General features: G+C 42.3%; 1 protein-coding gene across 1 annotated transcript in view; it reads left to right on the top strand.

Moving 5' to 3' along the window:
- The window catches only part of MAPK8IP2 (mitogen-activated protein kinase 8 interacting protein 2), a 320297-nt gene that overhangs the window by 276488 nt on the left and 24216 nt on the right, over positions 1-19593 (top strand). The window contains exon 10 of the mRNA XM_053716289.1: positions 15521-15591. Coding sequence (XP_053572264.1) covers positions 15521-15591 — 71 coding nt within the window. The remainder of the gene's footprint in view (positions 1-15520; positions 15592-19593) is intronic.

Below are 19593 nucleotides of genomic sequence, written 5' to 3'. Positions count from 1 at the left end.
CTCCTATTTCCTCGTCTTCTCTTTCTAACAATCTTTTTCTTTGTCTTATTCGTTCTGTTGGTCTTTCTTGTGGGGCGTGATTTCTTATTTGTCCTGATCCTAAAAAATGATTATCAGTTGTATCTTTGGGTCGTGCCCCTTTAACTTCCCAAATGGACTCGTCTTGTTTATGGGGATACCTGATTAAAGGTTCATACCTATTATGCGTATCTACCTGTACTTCTGAACCTACTTGATAATTGTTTGTAGTATTCCTATAACTCTGTCTACGTCTCCACTGAGGATAATGATCTGTATGGTTTAATTTATTTTGAGACCAAGATTCACCATTATTTATGTTTTCTGATTTTGTATTATAATTTGAATTATGATTTTTTTGATAATTTTTATATACAGGCCTGTTTTGTTGTGCCCCATATGTATTTCTATTATTGTATTGATTATTATAGGATCTTGCTTTATGTACCGTAGCTTGTTGTGTATATATCTTTTTAGGTTCATTAGGAGACCTTGGTGTATAACCATTCTGATTTGTTCTAATAGTCTTAGGAATATTCTCTGAACTCTTCTCGTTTTGGTCCTGTTCTAAATTGGATTTTTTATTATATGTATATACCTTATTTTCTTTAAAATCTATGATGTCCCTTTGTTTGCTAGATTGCAAGTCTCTATCTAATTGACTTACTCTGAACTGGATGCTTTTGTTCCTATTGATCCATTGTTCTATATTTTTATATGGCTGTATTTTTATTTTATTTTATCCGGTTCTGTCTTAACTTTATTCAGTCTGTATTCTCTATATTTTATAAGTGTCCTAATAAATTTGTTTGAACACTCTTGGGCTGCTGTTTCCCATTCTGTAATAAACTCAACCTCGTCTAGATCAAAGGCTGGCTGTTTTAGTATTCTTAAACCTCTTGGAATAACTTTGTGTGTTAAGTAGTTTTCCAAGAGGATTAAATCCTGCCAGTCTCTGGCGTCTTGATATAGTAGTTTTCCAAGAGGATTAAATCCTGCCAGTCTCTGGCGTCTTGATATAGTAGTTTTTCAAGAGGATTAAATCCTGCCAGTCTCTGGCGTCTTGATATAGTAGTTTTCCAAGAGGATTAAATCCTGCCAGTCTCTGGCGTCTTGATATAGTAGTTTTCCAAGAGGATTAAATCCTGCCAGTCTCTGGCGTCTTGATATAGTAGTTTTCCAAGAGGATTAAATCCTGCCAGTCTCTGGCGTCTTGATATAGTAGTTTTCCAAGAGGATTAAATCCTGCCAGTCTCTGGCGTCTTGATATAGTAGTTTTCTAAACAAATCTTCAGGGTCTATTTCGGTTGAAGTGTGATCTTCAATATCAGAGTCTAGTAAATTTAGAGTTCTGGATCTATTGTCTATATGGGGATTGTGACCAAACTCCTTGAGTATTACATTAGTCATATATATAGACCAGTGACGTGCAGTGAGGTCAGAGGCTAGTGAGGCGCTGACAATGATACACCGGAGAAACACATACATGAGCCCAAAAGAAGTAGCTTAAATTAAACTTAAGCATTGTTTCTCAACCGCGGGTCTCAAGTACCCCCAACAGGGCAGGTTTTCATTATAGCTGAACCAGTGCACAGGTAAAATAATCAGCTGATGGGTGAGAGCAAGTTAGTAACCATGGTGTTAATGATCAGCTGATTATTTCACCTGTGCACTGGTTCAGCTATAATGAAAACCTTGCATGTTGGGGGTACTTGAGGAATGCGGTTGAGAAACACTGCACGTATGCACAAGCATATCTGTATTGTGTTGATTACCTGGAGAATAAAGCACACACACACTACATTAGACAAACGCTCAGTTAAATTCTGACATTGCAATTACATAGGAATACAATATATTATTTTGGATAATAAAAGGGTGGTTATCCTATTAACTTGAGATAAGTTTGAATTGAAATTATGAGAAATACATACTGTCACATCTGCAGCACTTAGATTGCATAAGATCACCTCTCCAGTCAAGATTTTATCTAGAAATTCTACACTTGTTTGATTTTTTTTATTATTATTTATGCAAATGATAACTTGCATATTATTTTGTACAAATCTGTACTGTTTCCCAGCTGACAGCAAGCTAAGAAGCAGTATAGATTTGTATTATATGCAGATGATCATTTGCATAAATAATAATAATAAAACATTTTAAACAAGTGTAGAATTTTAAGATAACATTGACAGAAGAGGTATAATGGGGCAAATGGTGCAGTTAGATATATTTTGTTAAAGGGACAGTCAAGTCCAAAAAAAACTTTCATGATTTAAATAGGGCCTGCAATTTTAAACAACTTCCCAATTTACTTTTATCACCAATTTTGCTTTGTTCTCTTGGTATTCTTAGTTGAAAGCTAAAACTAGGAGGCTCATATGCTAATTTCTTAGACCTTGAAGACTGCCTCTAATCTGAATACATTTTGACCACTAGAGGGCATTAGTTCACATGTTTCATATAGATAACATTGAGCTCATGCACGTAAAGTGACCTAGGACTGAGCACTGATTGGCTAAACTGCATGTCTGTCAAAAGAACTGAAATAAGGGGCAGTCAGCAGAAGCTTAGATACAAGATAATTACAGAGGTAAAAAGTATATTAATATAACTGTGTTGGTTGTGCAAAACTGGGGAATGGGTAATAAAGGGATTATCTATCTTTTTAAAAAACAAAAATTCTAGTGTTGACTGTCCCTTTAACAGTGACACTAGTTATAAGCAGCATTAACAATATGGTCTTTTTTTTTTTTTTTACTTTTTTCCCTCTCTTCTCCTCCAATATGTTTTGAAATTGACACCAGGTTGATATAAAAACAAAATAGGTTACAATTTATGTTAATTTATTTTTTTAAAATGTTGAGCGCAGTCGGTATCACAACCATGACAAATGTAATTAGATTTGCTGTTACAGCTGCAATGCTACAAATGACCACTAGAGGTCCTCAGAGACAAAAAAATATTTTTTATGAAAGAAAACAAATACAATATGTGACAAATAATTCTAAAAACAACCTTATTATTAGTGCATAAGTGCAGATAAGATGAAGAGTAAGTCCACACACTCCCCTTCCTATTCCTAGTAGCAGTGCCTGCTCTCAGCCTCTCACTGACTGCTGGAGAGACACGGGGGAGGGACAGATGTGGGAGCAATGCAGCTACGGAAGACAGTACCTGCAGCTGTTACACCAAACCCTCTGCTCTATAGTTTCTAAAGCCCCCCACACTACGGAAGACAGTACCTGCAGCTGTTACACCAAACCCTCTGCTCTATAGTTTCTAAAGCCCCCCACACTACGGAAGACAGTACCTGCAGCTGTTACACCAAACCCTCTGCTCTATAGTTTCTGAAGCCCCCCACACTACTGAAGACAGTACCTGCAGCTGTTACACCAAACCCTCTGCTCTATAGTTTCTGAAGCCCCCCACACTACGGAAGACAGTACCTGCAGCTGTTACACCAAACCCTCTGCTCTATAGTTTCTAAAGCCCCCCACACTACGGAAGACAGTACCTGCAGCTGTTACACCAAACCCTCTGCTCTATAGTTTCTGAAGCCCCCCACACTACGGAAGACAGTACCTGCAGCTGTTACACCAAACCCTCTGCTCTATAGTTTCTAAAGCCCCTCACACTACGGAAGACAGTACCTGCAGCTGTTACACCAAACCCTCTGCTCTATAGTTTTTGAAGCCCCCCACACTACGGAAGACAGTACCTGCAGCTGTTACACCAAACCCTCTGCTCTATAGTTTCTGAAGCCCCCCACACTACGGAAGACAGTACCTGCAGCTGTTACACCAAACCCTCTGCTCTATAGTTTCTGAAGCCCCCCACACTACGGAAGACAGTACCTGCAGCTGTTACACCAAACCCTCTGCTCTATAGTTTCTAAAGCCCCCCACACTACGGAAGACAGTACCTGCAGCTGTTACACCAAACCCTCTGCTCTATAGTTTCTGAAGCCCCCCACACTACGGAAGACAGTACCTGCAGCTGTTACACCAAACCCTCTGCTCTATAGTTTCTAAAGCCCCCCACACTACGGAAGACAGTACCTGCAGCTGTTACACCAAACCCTCTGCTCTATAGTTTTTGAAGCCCCCCACACTACGGAAGACAGTACCTGCAGCTGTTACACCAAACCCTCTGCTCTATAGTTTCTAAAGCCCCCCACACTACGGAAGACAGTACCTGCAGCTGTTACACCAAACCCTCTGCTCTATAGTTTCTAAAGCCCCCCACACTACGGAAGACAGTACCTGCAGCTGTTACACCAAACCCTCTGCTCTATAGTTTCTGAAGCCCCTCACACTACGGAAGACAGTACCTGCAGCTGTTACACCAAACCCTCTGCTCTATAGTTTCTAAAGCCCCCCACACTACGGAAGACAGTACCTGCAGCTGTTACACCAAACCCTCTGCTCTATAGTTTCTAAAGCCCCCCACACTACGGAAGACAGTACCTGCAGCTGTTACACCAAACCCTCTGCTCTATAGTTTCTGAAGCCCCCCACACTACGGAAGACAGTACCTGCAGCTGTTACACCAAACCCTCTGCTCTATAGTTTCTAAAGCCCCCCACACTACGGAAGACAGTACCTGCAGCTGTTACACCAAACCCTCTGCTCTATAGTTTCTAAAGCCCCCCACACTACGGAAGACAGTACCTGCAGCTGTTACACCAAACCCTCTGCTCTATAGTTTCTTAAGCCCCCCACACTACGGAAGACAGTACCTGCAGCTGTTACACCAAACCCTCTGCTCTATAGTTTCTGAAGCCCCCCACACTACGGAAGACAGTACCTGCAGCTGTTACACCAAACCCTCTGCTCTATAGTTTTTGAAGCCCCCCACACTACGGAAGACAGTACCTGCAGCTGTTACACCAAACCCTCTGCTCTATATTTTCTTAAGCCCCCCACACTACGGAAGACAGTACCTGCAGCTGTTACACCAAACCCTCTGCTCTATAGTTTCTAAAGCCCCCCACACTACGGAAGACAGTACCTGCAGCTGTTACACCAAACCCTCTGCTCTAAAGTTTCTGAAAGCCCCCCACACTACGGAAGACAGTACCTGCAGCTGTTACACCAAACCCTCTGCTCTATAGTTTCTAAAGCCCCACACACTACGGAAGACAGTACCTGCAGCTGTTACACCAAACCCTCTGCTCTATAGTTTCTAAGCCCCCCACACTACGGAAGACAGTACCTGCAGCTGTTACACCAAACCCTCTGCTCTATAGTTTCTGAAGCCCCCCACACTACGGAAGACAGTACCTGCAGCTGTTACACCAAACCCTCTGCTCTATAGTTTTTGAAGCCCCCCCACACTACGGAAGACAGTACCTGCAGCTGTTACACCAAACCCTCTGCTCTATAGTTTCTGAAGCCCCCCCCACTACGGAAGACAGTACCTGCAGCTGTTACACCAAACCCTCTGCTCTATAGTTTCTTAAGCCCCCCACACTACGGAAGACAGTACCTGCAGCTGTTACACCAAACCCTCTGCTCTATAGTTTCTAAAGCCCCCCACACTACGGAAGACAGTACCTGCAGCTGTTACACCAAACCCTCTGCTCTATAGTTTTTAAGCCCCCCACAATACGGAAGACAGTACCTGCAGCTGTTACACCAAACCCTCTGCTCTATAGTTTCTGAAGCCCCCCACACTACGGAAGACAGTACGGCAGCTGTTACACCAAACCCTCTGCTCTATAGTTTCTAAAGCCCCCCACACTACGGAAGACAGTACCTGCAGCTGTTACACCAAACCCTCTGCTCTATAGTTTCTAAGCCCCCACACTACGGAAGAGCAGTAACTGCAGCTGTAACCAACCTTCACAAACCCTCTGCTCCTATAGTTTCTAAGCCCCCCACCACTACGGAAGACAGTACCCTGCAGCTGTTACACCAAACCCTCTGCTCTATAGTTTCTGAAAGCCCCCCACACTACGGAAGACAGTACCTGCAGCTGTTACACCAAACCCTCTGCTCTATAGTTTTGAAGCCCCCCACACTACGGAGACAGTACCTGCAGCTGTTACACCAAACCCTCTGCTCTATAGTTTTAAAGCCCCCCACACTACGGAAGACAGTACCTGCAGCTGTTACACCAAACCCTCTGCTCTATAGTCTTTCTGAAGCCCCCACACTACGGAAGACAGTACCTGCAGCTGTTACACCAAACCCTCTGCTCTATAGTTTTTTAAAGCCCCCCACACTACGGAAGACAGTACCTGCAGCTGTTACACCAAACCCTCTGCTCTATAGTTTCTGAAGCCCCCCACACAACGGAAGACAGTAACCTGCAGCTGTTACACCAAACCCTCTGCTCTATAGTTTCTAAAGCCCCCCACACTACGGAAGACAGTACCTGCAGCTGTTACACCAAACCCTCTGCTCTATAGTTTTGAAGCCCCCCACACTACGGAAGACAGTACCTGCAGCTGTTACACCAAACCCTCTGCTCTATAGTTTCTGAAGCCCCCCACACTACTGAAGACAGTACCTGCAGCTGTTACACCAAACCCCTCTGCTCTATAGTTTTTGAAGCCCCCCACACTACGGAAGACAGTACCTGCAGCTGTTACACCAAACCCTCTGCTCTATAGTTTTGAAGCCCCCCACACTACGGAAGACAGTACCTGCAGCTGTTACACCAAACCCTCTGCTCTAAAGTTTCTGAAGCCCCCCACACTACGGAGACAGTACCGCAGTACCTAGCTTGAGCCCTGGTACACTTACACCAAACCCTCTGCTCTATAGTATAGTTTCTAAAGCCCCCCACACTACGGAAGACAGTACCTGCAGCTGTTACACCAAACCCTCTGCTCTATAGTTTCTGAAGCCCCCCACACTACGGAAGACAGTACCTGCAGCTGTTACACCAAACCCTCTGCTCTATAGTTTTCTGAAGCCCCCCACACTACGGAAGACAGTACCTGCAGCTGTTACACCAAACCCTCTGCTCTATAGTTTCTGACAGCCCCCACACTACGGAAGACAGTACCTGCAGCTGTTACACCAAACCCTCTGCTCTATAGTTTCTGAAGCCCCCCACACTACGGAAGACAGTACCTGCAGCTGTTACACCAAACCCTCTGCTCTATAGTTTCTGAAGCCCCCCACACTACGGAAGACAGTACCTGCAGCTGGTACACCAAACCCTCTGCTCTATATTTTTGAAGCCCCACATACGGAAGACAGTACCTGCAGCTGTACACCCAAACCCTGCTTCTATAGTTTCTGAAGGCCCCCCCACTACGGAAGACAGTACCTGCAGCTGTTACACCAAACCCTCTGCTCTATAGTTTTCTGAAGCCCCCCACACTACGGAAGACAGTACCTGCAGCTGTTACACCAAACCCTCTGCTCTATAGTTTTCTGAAGCCCCCCACACTACGGAAGACAGTACCTGCAGCTGTTACACCAAACCCTCTGCTCTATAGTTTCTGAAGCCCCCCACACTACGGAAGACAGTACCTGCAGCTGTTACACCAAACCCTCTGCTCTATAGTTTCTGAAGCCCCCCACACTACGGAAGACAGTACCTGCAGCTGTTACACCAAACCCTCTGCTCTATAGTTTCTGAAGCCCCCCACACTACGGAAGACAGTACCTGCAGCTGTTACACCAAACCCTCTGCTCTATAGTTTCTGAAGCCCCCCACACTACGGAAGACAGTACCTGCAGCTGTTACACCAAACCCTCTGCTCTATAGTTTCTGAAGCCCCCCACACTACGGAAGACAGTACCTGCAGCTGTTACACCAAACCCTCTGCTCTATAGTTTCTGAAGCCCCCCACACTACGGAAGACAGTACCTGCAGCTGTTACACCAAACCCTCTGCTCTATAGTTTCTGAAGCCCCCCACACTACGGAAGACAGTACCTGCAGCTGTTACACCAAACCCTCTGCTCTATAGTTTCTGAAGCCCCCCACACTACGGAAGACAGTACCTGCAGCTGTTACACCAAACCCTCTGCTCTAAAGTTTCTGAAGCCCCCACAATACGGAAGACAGTACCTGCAGCTGTTACACCAAACCCTCTGCTCTATAAGTTTCTGAAGCCCCCCACACTACTGAAGACAGTACCTGCAGCTGTTACACCAAAACCCTCTGCTCTATAGTTTCTGAAGCCCCTCACCACACCCCCCCCCCCCCCACCCCCCCACACTACGGAAGACAGTACCTGCAGCTGTTACACCAAACCCTCTGCTCTAAAGTTTCTGAAGCCCCCCACACAACGGAAGACAGTACCTGCAGCTGTTACACCAAACCTCTGCCTCCATAGTTTCTGAAGCCCCCCACACTACGGAAGACAGTACCTGCAGCTGTTACACCAAACCCTCTGCTCTATAGTTTCTGAAGCCCCCCACACTACGGAAGACAGGTACCTGCAGCTGTTACACCAAACCCCTCTGCTCTAAAGTTTCTGAAGCCCCCCACACCACTGAAGACAGGTACCTGCAGCTGGTACACCAAACCCTCTGCTCTATAGTTTCTGAAGCCCCCCACACTACTGAAGACAGTACCTGCAGCTGTTACACCAAACCCTCTGCTCTATAGTTTCTGAAGCCCCCCACACACAGTGAAGTCGACTTTGCAGCCCATGCTTTTTTAAACCAAGTTTACACTTGAAATAAAATAGTCAAATAACGTCTTCAAGATGTCTTTTTTTTTATCTGAAGTGCAGGGGTGGGGGGAAGCAGAAGCCGTAGTCGTTGAAAACACAGAAAACCTACTCATCTGCTCCTCTATTCAAATTCCCACTGATATAACTGATATATATTGCGCATAAAGTATTTTAGTAAAACACTTTGGAATTTGAATTAGAGGAAGCAGATGAGTAGGTTTTAGAGCTGACACTAGTGAATTTCAGTCACTTACCGTAACTCTTTGAAACAATCTCTCTCCTTGGACCGGGCAGGGCTCATAACAAGATGACAGTCTGGAGACACCACAGAGACTCCCTCTCCCTCCCCTCCTCACTTCCCGCCGTCTATGCTCAGCTGCTCCCTATGGAGAGATGCAGTCCTGTATGACGCCTCTCCATAGCTTTACATGGGTGGGAAAAAAAATGGTGATTTTTTTTTTTATTACAATTTTTTTTACATTAAAATTAATTTAATTACACTTTGGCCCCATATGGCAGGGGAGGCTGTGCCTCCCCTGCCTCCTATGACTGCACGTCCTTGATATAGACATATGAGCTGCAAAAACAGGATAGACTGATTTTGTAAAAAATAAAACTGAGAAAAGTAAATGCGCTATATGTAAATGAACCGTACCATACAATTGTAAAAATATCACAGGTGATGCATATACATATATATATATATACACATATAATGGTATATGTATATATATATATATATATATATATATATATATATATATATATATATATATATACAAACAGATATATTTATATAAATAAATATATTATTACATAAATATAAATATAAAAAAACGAATAAATATATAAATAAACAATGAATAACCCTAAAATATTGTAAGATGGTTGATAAAAATTATCACATTTGATGTTTGTATTGCACAGTACCTCTTGTTATTCCAAAAGTTCAAATATGTTCCAAATAAAAGTTAGTATAAAAAGGAGGTGGAGAGAGCTGATAGGTTGTCTAGCAGAAGTACCTGCTAGCTGGTACACCAAACCCTCTGCCCTATAGTTTCTGAAGCCCCCCACACTACGGAAGACAGTACCTGCAGCTGTTACACCAAACCCTCTGCTCTATAGTTTCTGATGCCCCCCACAATACGGAAGACAGTACCTGCAGCTGTTACACCAAACCCTCTGCTCTATAGTTTCTGAAGCCCCCCACACTACGGAAGACAGTACCTGCAGCTGTTACACCAAACCCTCTGCTCTATAGTTTTTGAAGCCCCCCACACTACGGAAGACAGTACCTGCAGCTGTTACACCAAACCCTCTGCTCTATAGTTTTTGAAGCCCCCCACACTACGGAAGACAGTACCTGCAGCTGTTACACCAAACCCTCTGCTCTATAGTTTGTGAAGCCCCCCACACTACGGAAGACAGTACCTGCAGCTGTTACACCAAACCCTCTGCTCTATAGTTTCTGAAGCCCCTCACACTACGGAAGACAGTACCTGCAGCTGTTACACCAAACCCTCTGCTCTAAAGTTTCTGAAGCCCCTCACACTACGGAAGACAGTACCTGCAGCTGTTACACCAAATCCTCTGCTCTATAGTTTCTGAAGCCCCTCACACTACGGAAGACAGTACCTGCAGCTGTTACACCAAACCCTCTGCTCTATAGTTTCTGAAGCCCCTCACACTACGGAAGACAGTACCTGCAGCTGTTACACCAAACCCTCTGCTCTAAAGTTTCTGAAGCCCCCCACAATACGGAAGACAGTACCTGCAGCTGTTACACCAAACCCTCTGCTCTATAGTTTCTGAAGCCCCCCACACTACTGAAGACAGTACCTGCAGCTGTTACACCAAACCCTCTGCTCTAAAGTTTCTGAAGCCCCCCACACTACGGAAGACAGTACCTGCAGCTGTTACACCAAACCCTCTGCTCTAAAGTTTCTGAAGCCCCCCACACTACGGAAGACAGTACCTGCAGCTGTTACACCAAACCCTCTGCTCTATAGTTTTTGAAGCCCCCCACACTACGGAAGACAGTACCTGCAGCTGTTACACCAAACCCTCTGCTCTATAGTTTTTGAAGCCCCCCACACTACGGAAGACAGTACCTGCAGCTGTTACACCAAACCCTCTGCTCTAAAGTTTCTGAAGCCCCTCACACTACGGAAGACAGTACCTGCAGCTGTTACACCAAACCCTCTGCTCTAAAGTTTCTGAAGCCCCCCACAATACGGAAGACAGTACCTGCAGCTGTTACACCAAACCCTCTGCTCTATAGTTTCTGAAGCCCCCCACACTACTGAAGACAGTACCTGCAGCTGTTACACCAAACCCTCTGCTCTAAAGTTTCTGAAGCCCCCCACACTACGGAAGACAGTACCTGCAGCTGTTACACCAAACCCTCTGCTCTAAAGTTTCTGAAGCCCCCCACACTACGGAAGACAGTACCTGCAGCTGTTACACCAAACCCTCTGCTCCATAGTTTCTGAAGCCCCCCACACTACGGAAGACAGTACCTGCAGCTGTTACACCAAACCCTCTGCTCTATAGTTTCTGAAGCCCCCCACACTACGGAAGACAGTACCTGCAGCTGTTACACCAAACCCTCTGCTCTAAAGTTTCTGAAGCCCCCCACACCACTGAAGACAGTACCTGCAGCTGGTACACCAAACCCTCTGCTCTATAGTTTCTGAAGCCCCCCACACTACTGAAGACAGTACCTGCAGCTGTTACACCAAACCCTCTGCTCTATAGTTTCTGAAGCCCCCCACACACAGTGAAGTCGACTTTGCAGCCCATGCTTTTTTAAACCAAGTTTACACTTGAAATAAAATAGTCAAATAACGTCTTCAAGATGTCTTTTTTTTTTTATCTGAAGTGCAGGGGTGGGGGGAAGCAGAAGCCGTAGTCGTTGAAAACACAGAAAACCTACTCATCTGCTCCTCTATTCAAATTCCCACTGATATAACTGATATATATTGCGCATAAAGTATTTTAGTAAAACACTTTGGAATTTGAATTAGAGGAAGCAGATGAGTAGGTTTTAGAGCTGACACTAGTGAATTTCAGTCACTTACCGTAACTCTTTGAAACAATCTCTCTCCTTGGACCGGGCAGGGCTCATAACAAGATGACAGTCTGGAGACACCACAGAGACTCCCTCTCCCTCCCCTCCTCACTTCCCGCCGTCTATGCTCAGCTGCTCCCTATGGAGAGATGCAGTCCTGTATGACGCCTCTCCATAGCTTTACATGGGTGGAAAAAAAAATGGTGATTTTTTTTTTTATTACAATTTTTTTTACATTAAAATTAATTTAATTACACTTTGGCCCCATATGGCAGGGGAGGCTGTGCCTCCCCTGCCTCCTATGACTGCACGTCCTTGATATAGACATATGAGCTGCAAAAACAGGATAGACTGATTTTGTAAAAAATAAAACTGAGAAAAGTAAATGCGCTATATGTAAATGAACCGTACCATACAATTGTAAAAATATCACAGGTGATGCATATACATATATATATATACACATATAATGGTATATGTGTATATATATATATATATATATATATATATATATATATATATATATATATACAAACAGATATATTTATATAAATAAATATATTATTACATAAATATAAATATAAAAAAACGAATAAATATATAAATAAACAATGAATAACCCTAAAATATTGTAAGATGGTTGATAAAAATTATCACATTTGATGTTTGTATTGCACAGTACCTCTTGTTATTCCAAAAGTTCAAATATGTTCCAAATAAAAGTTAGTATAAAAAGGAGGTGGAGAGAGCTGATAGGTTGTCTAGCAGAAGATCAAGAGGATGCAGTGAGAGCTGATAGGTTGTCTAGCAGAAGGTCAGGAGAATGCAATGAGAGAGCTGATAGGTTGTCTAGCAGAAAGTCAGGAGGATGCAGTGAAAGAGCTGATAGGTTGTCTAGCAGAAAGTCAGGAGAATGCAATGAGAGAGCTGATAGGTTGTCTAGCAGAAAGTCAGGAGGATGCAGTGAGAGAGCTGATAGGTTGTCTAATTGAAGGTCAGGAGGATGCACTGAGAGAGCTGATAGGTTGTCTAGCAGAAGGTCAGGAGGATGCAGTGAGAGAGCTGATAGGTTGTCTAGCAGAAGGTCAGGAGGATGCAGTGAAAGAGCTGATAGGTTGTCTAGTTGAAGGTCAGGAGGATGCACTGAGAGCTGATAGGTTGTCTAGCAGAAGGTCAGGAGGATGCACTGAGAGAGCTGATAGGTTGTCTAGCAGAAGGTCAGGAGGATGCACTGAGAGAGCTGAAAAGTTGTCTAGCAGGTCAGGAGGATGCAGTTAGAGAGCTGATAGGTTGTCTAGTTGTAGGTCAGGAGGGTGCAGTGAGAGAGCTGATAGGTTGTCTAGCAGAAGGTCAGGAGGGTGGAATGAGAGAGCTGATAGGTTGTCTAGTCGAAGGTCAGGAGGATGCAGTTAGAGAGCTGATAGGTTGTCTAGTTGAAGGTCAGGAGGATGCACTGAGAGAGCTGATAGGTTGTCTAGCAGAAGGTCAGGAGGATGCAGTGAGAGAGCTGAAAAGTTGTCTAGCAGAAGGTCAGGAGGATGCAGTTAGAGAGCTGATAGGTTGTCTAGCAGAAGGTCAGGAGGGTGCAGTGAGAGAGCTGATAGGTTGTCTAGCAGAAGGTCAGGAGGGTGGAATGAGAGAGCTGATAGGTTGTCTAGCAGAAGGTCAGGAGGATGCAGTGAGAGAGCTGATAGGTTGTCTAGCAGAAGGTCAGGAGGATGCAGTTAGAGAGCTGATAGGTTGTCTAGCAGAAAGTCAGGAGGATGCAGTGAAAGAGCTGATAGGTTGTCTAGTTGAAGGTCAGGAGGATGCACTGAGAGCTGATAGGTTGTCTAGCAGAAGGTCAGGAGGATGCACTGAGAGAGCTGATAGGTTGTCTAGCAGAAGGTCAGGAGGATGCACTGAGAGAGCTGAAAAGTTGTCTAGCAGGTCAGGAGGATGCAGTTAGAGAGCTGATAGGTTGTCTAGTTGTAGGTCAGGAGGGTGCAGTGAGAGAGCTGATAGGTTGTCTAGCAGAAGGTCAGGAGGGTGGAATGAGAGAGCTGATAGGTTGTCTAGTCGAAGGTCAGGAGGATGCAGTTAGAGAGCTGATAGGTTGTCTAGTTGAAGGTCAGGAGGATGCACTGAGAGAGCTGATAGGTTGTCTAGCAGAAGGTCAGGAGGATGCAGTGAGAGAGCTGAAAAGTTGTCTAGCAGAAGGTCAGGAGGATGCAGTTAGAGAGCTGATAGGTTGTCTAGCAGAAGGTCAGGAGGGTGCAGTGAGAGAGCTGATAGGTTGTCTAGCAGAAGGTCAGGAGGGTGGAATGAAAGAGCTGATAGGTTGTCTAGCAGAAGGTCAGGAGGATGCAGTTAGAGAGCTGATAGGTTGTCTAGCAGAAGGTCAGGAGGGTGCAGTGAGAGAGCTGATAGGTTGTCTAGCAGAAGGTCAGGAGGGTGGAATGAGAGAGCTGATAGGTTGTCTAGCAGAAGGTCAGGAGGATGCAGTTAGAGAGCTGATAGGTTGTCTAGTTGAAGGTCAGGAGGATGCACTGAGAGAGCTGATAGGTTGTCTAGCAGAAGGTCAGGAGGATGCAGTGAGAGAGCTGAAAAGTTGTCTAGCAGAAGGTCAGGAGGATGCAGTTAGAGAGCTGATAGGTTGTCTAGTTGAAGGTCAGGAGGGTGCAGTGAGAGAGCTGATAGGTTTTCTAGCAGAAGGTCAGGAGGGTGGAATGAGAGAGCTGATAGGTTGTCTAGTCGAAGGTCAGGAGGATGCAGTGAGAGAGCTGATAGGTTGTCTAGCAGAAGGTCAGGAGGATGCAGTTAGAGAGCTGATAGGTTGTCTAGCAGAAAGTCAGGAGGATGCAGTGAAAGAGCTGATAGGTTGTCTAGTTGAAGGTCAGGAGGATGCACTGAGAGAGCTGATAGGTTGTCTAGCAGAAGGTCAGGAGGATGGAATGAGAGAGCTGATAGGTTGTCTAGCAGAAGGTCAGGAGGATGGAATGAGAGAGCTGATAGGTTGTCTAGTAGAGGTCAGGAAGATGGAATGAGAGAGCTGATAGGTTGTCTAGCAGAAGGTCAGGAGGATGGAATGAGAGAGCTGATAGGTTGTCTAGCAGAAGGTCAGGAGGATGGAATGAGAGAGCTGATAGGTTGTCTAGCAGAAGGTCAGGAGGATGGAATGAGAGAGCTGATAGGTTGTCTAGCAGAAGGTCAGGAGGATGCACTGAGACAGCGGCTGCATTATTTGATATTACACTAGAGGTGAATTTCTGATAACAAGCTTTCAGTGATAGCTTTATTTGTATTTTTTTTTTGTGAAAATGAAGTGACTTGAAATGAGTTTACACATGTAAGAACAATCCCGGAAGAGAACTTAAAGGGACACTGAACCAAAAATGTTTTTTTTGTGATTCAGATAGAGCATGCAATTTTAAGCAACTTTCTAATTTACTCATATTACCACTTTTTCTTCATTCTCTTGCTATCTTTATATAAAAAAGAAGGCATCTAAGCTTTTCTTGGTTCAGGACTATGGACAGCAGTTTTTGATTGGTGGATGAATGTATCCACCAATCAGCAAGGACAACCTAGGTTGTTCACCAAAAATGGGCCGGCATCTAAACTTACATTCTTTCATTTCAAATAAAGATTCCAAGAGAATGAAGAAAATTTGATAATAGGAGTAAATTAGAAAGTTGCTTAAAATGTCATGCTCTATCTGTAACATGAAAGAAAAAATTTGGGTACAGTGTCCCTTTAAGAATCTTAAATTTGTGCAACTGAAAAACTGTTGTGTCTTTGTTACAGGATGAGCGCTGCAGTCACTTTTTCCAAATGAAAAATATTTCTTTTTGTGGGTGTCACCCTCGCAACAGCTGGTAAGTAATACGTGACATGTGAGATGCATTTTTTTGTTGTGTGAAAATAAGTTACATGTGAGACGTGTTGTGTGAAAATAAGTTACATGTGAGACGTGTTTTGTGTTGTGTGAAAATAAGTTACATGTGAGACGTGTTTTGTGTTGTGTGAAAATAAGTTACATGTGAGACGTGTTGTGTGAAAATAAGTTACATGTGAGACGTGTTTTGTGTTGTGTGAAAATAAGTTACATGTGAGACGTGTTGTGTGAAAATAAGTTACATGTGAGACGTGTTTTGTGTTGTGTGAAAATAAGTTACATGTGAGACGTGTTTTGTGTTTTGTGAAAATAAGTTACATGTGAGATACAGTTTGTGTTTTGTGAAAATAAGTTACATGTGAGATACAGTTTGTGTTGTGTGAAAATAAGTTACATGTGAGACGTGTTGTGTGAAAATAAGTTACATGTGAGACGTGTTTTGTGTTGTGTGAAAATAAGTTACATGTGAGACGTGTTTTGTGTTGTGTGAAAATAAGTTACATGTGAGACGTGTTTTGTGTTGTGTGAAAATAAGTTACATGTGAGACGTGTTGTGTGAAAATAAGTTACATGTGAGACGTGTTTTGTGTTGTGTGAAAATAAGTTACATGTGAGACGTGTTTTGTGTTGTGTGAAAATAAGTTACATGTGAGACGTGTTTTGTGTTGTGTGAAAATAAGTTACATGTGAGACGTGTTTTGTGTTGTGTGAAAATAAGTTACATGTGAGACGTGTTGTGTGAAAATAAGTTACATGTGAGACGTGTTGTGTGAAAATAAGTTACATGTGAGACGTGTTGTGTGAAAATAAGTTACATGTGAGACGTGTTGTGTGAAAATAAGTTACATGTGAGACGTGTTGTGTGAAAATAAGTTACATGTGAGACGTGTTGTGTGAAAATAAGTTACATGTGAGACGTGTTTTGTGTTGTGTGAAAATAAGTTACATGTGAGACGTGTTTTGTGTTGTGTGAAAATAAGTTACATGTGAGACGTGTTTTGTGTTTTGTGAAAATAAGTTACATGTGAGACGTGTTGTGTGAAAATAAGTTACATGTGAGATACAGTTTGTGTTGTGTGAAAATAAGTTACATGTGAGACGTGTTGTGTGAAAATAAGTTACATGTGAGACGTGTTTTGTGTTGTGTGAAAATAAGTTACATGTGAGACCTGTTTTGTGTTGTGTGAAAATAAGTTACATGTGAGACGTGTTTTGTGTTGTGTGAAAATAAGTTACATGTGAGATGTGTTTTGTGTTGTGTGAAAATAAGTTACATGTGAGACGTGTTTTGTGTTGTGTGAAAATAAGTTACATGTGAGACGTGTTTTGTGTTGTGTGAAAATAAGTTACATGTGAGACGTGTTTTGTGTTGTGTGAAAATAAGTTACATGTGAGACGTGTTTTGTGTTGTGTGAAAATAAGTTACATGTGAGACGTGTTTTGTGTTGTGTGAAAATAAGTTACATGTGAGACGTGTTGTGTGAAAATAAGTTACATGTGAGACGTGTTTTGTGTTGTGTGAAAATAAGTTACATGTGAGACGTGTTGTGTGAAAATAAGTTACATGTGAGACGTGTTGTGTGTTGTTTAAAAATAAGTTACATGTGAGACGTGTTGTGTGAAAATAAGTTACATGTGAGACGTGTTGTGTGAAAATAAGTTACATGTGAGACGTGTTGTGTGAAAATAAGTTACATGTGAGACGTGTTGTGTGAAAATAAGTTACATGTGAGACGTGTTGTGTGAAAATAAGTTACATGTGAGACGTGTTTTGTGAAAATAAGTTACATGTGAGACGTGTTGTGTGAAAATAAGTTACATGTGAGACGTGTTTTGTGTTGTGTGAAAATAAGTTACATGTGAGACGTGTTTTGTGTTGTGTGAAAATAAGTTACATGTGAGACGCGTTTTGTGTTGTGTGAAAATAAGTTACATGTGAGACGTGTTTTGTGTTGTGTGAAAATAAGTTACATGTGAGACCTGTTTTGTGTTGTGTGAAAATAAGTTACATGTGAGACGTGTTTTGTGTTGTGTGAAAATAAGTTACATGTGAGACGTGTTTTGTGTTGTGTGAAAATAAGTTACATGTGAGACCTGTTTTGTGTTGTGTGAAAATAAGTTACATGTGAGACGTGTTGTGTGAAAATAAGTTACATGTGAGACGTGTTTTGTGTTGTGTGAAAATAAGTTACATGTGAGACGTGTTGTGTGAAAATAAGTTACATGTGAGACGTGTTTTGTGTTGTGTGAAAATAAGTTACATGTGAGACGTGTTGTGTGAAAATAAGTTACATGTGAGACGTGTTTTGTGTTGTGTGAAAATAAGTTACATGTGAGACGTGTTTTGTGTTGTGTGAAAATAAGTTACATGTGAGACGTGTTTTGTGTTGTGTGAAAATAAGTTACATGTGAGACGTGTTTTGTGTTGTGTGAAAATAAGTTACATGTGAGACGTGTTGTGTGTTGTGTAAAAATAAGTTACATGTGAGACGTGTTTTGTGTTGTGTGAAAATAAGTTACATGTGAGACGTGTTGTGTGAAAATAAGTTACATGTGAGACGTGTTTTGTGTTGTGTGAAAATAAGTTACATGTGAGATACAGTTTGTGTTGTGTAAAAATAAGTTACATGTGAGACGTGTTTTGTGTTGTGTGAAAATAAGTTACATGTGAGACGTGTTGTGTGAAAATAAGTTACATGTGAGACGTGTTTTGTGAAAATAAGTTACATGTGAGACGTGTTTTGTGTTGTGTGAAAATAAGTTACATGTGAGACCTGTTGTGTGTTGTGTGAAAATAAGTTACATGTGAGACGTGTTGTGTGAAAATAAGTTACATGTGAGACGTGTTGTGTGAAAATAAGTTACATGTGAGACGTGTTTTGTGTTGTGTGAAAATAAGTTACATGTGAGACGTGTTGTGTGAAAATAAGTTACATGTGAGACGTGTTGTGTGAAAATAAGTTACATGTGAGACGTGTTGTGTGAAAATAAGTTACATGTGAGACGTGTTGTGTGAAAATAAGTTACATGTGAGACGTGTTTTGTGTTGTGTGAAAATAAGTTACATGTGAGACGTGTTGTGTGTTGTGTGAAAATAAGTTACATGTGAGACGTGTTTTGTGTTGTGTGAAAATAAGTTACATGTGAGACGTGTTTTGTGTTGTGTGAAAATAAGTTACATGTGAGACGTGTTTTGTGTTGTGTGAAAATAAGTTACATGTGAGACGTGTTGTGTGAAAATAAGTTACATGTGAGACGTGTTTGTGTTGTGTGAAAATAAGTTACATGTGAGACGTGTTTTGTGTTGTGTGAAAATAAGTTACATGTGAGACGTGTTTTGTGTTGTGTGAAAATAAGTTACATGTGAGACGTGTTTTGTGTTGTGTGAAAATAAGTTACATGTGAGACGTGTTGTGTGAAAATAAGTTACATGTGAGACGTGTTGTGTGAAAATAAGTTACATGTGAGACGTGTTGTGTGAAAATAAGTTACATGTGAGACGTGTTGTGTGTTGTGTGAAAATAAGTTACATGTGAGACGTGTTTTGTGTTGTGTGAAAATAAGTTACATGTGAGACGTGTTTTGTGTTGTGTGAAAATAAGTTACATGTGAGACGTGTTTTGTGTTGTGTGAAAATAAGTTACATGTGAGACGTGTTGTGTGAAAATAAGTTACATGTGAGACGTGTTTTGTGTTGTGTGAAAATAAGTTACATGTGAGACGTGTTTTGTGTTGTGTGAAAATAAGTTACATGTGAGACGTGTTTTGTGTTGTGTGAAAATAAGTTACATGTGAGACGTGTTTGTGAAAATAAGTTACATGTGAGACGTGTTGTGTGAAAATAAGTTACATGTGAGACGTGTTGTGTGAAAATAAGTTACATGTGAGACGTGTTGTGTGAAAATAAGTTACATGTGAGACGTGTTTTGTGTTGTGTGAAAATAAGTTACATGTGAGACGTGTTTTGTGTTGTGTGAAAATA

Source organism: Bombina bombina, chromosome 6 (genome assembly GCF_027579735.1).
Source record: "Bombina bombina isolate aBomBom1 chromosome 6, aBomBom1.pri, whole genome shotgun sequence".
Classification (NCBI taxonomy): Eukaryota; Metazoa; Chordata; class Amphibia; order Anura; family Bombinatoridae; genus Bombina; species Bombina bombina.
Note: the sequence above shows the minus strand (reverse complement) of the source record. Positions and strands in the feature narration are given on the sequence as shown.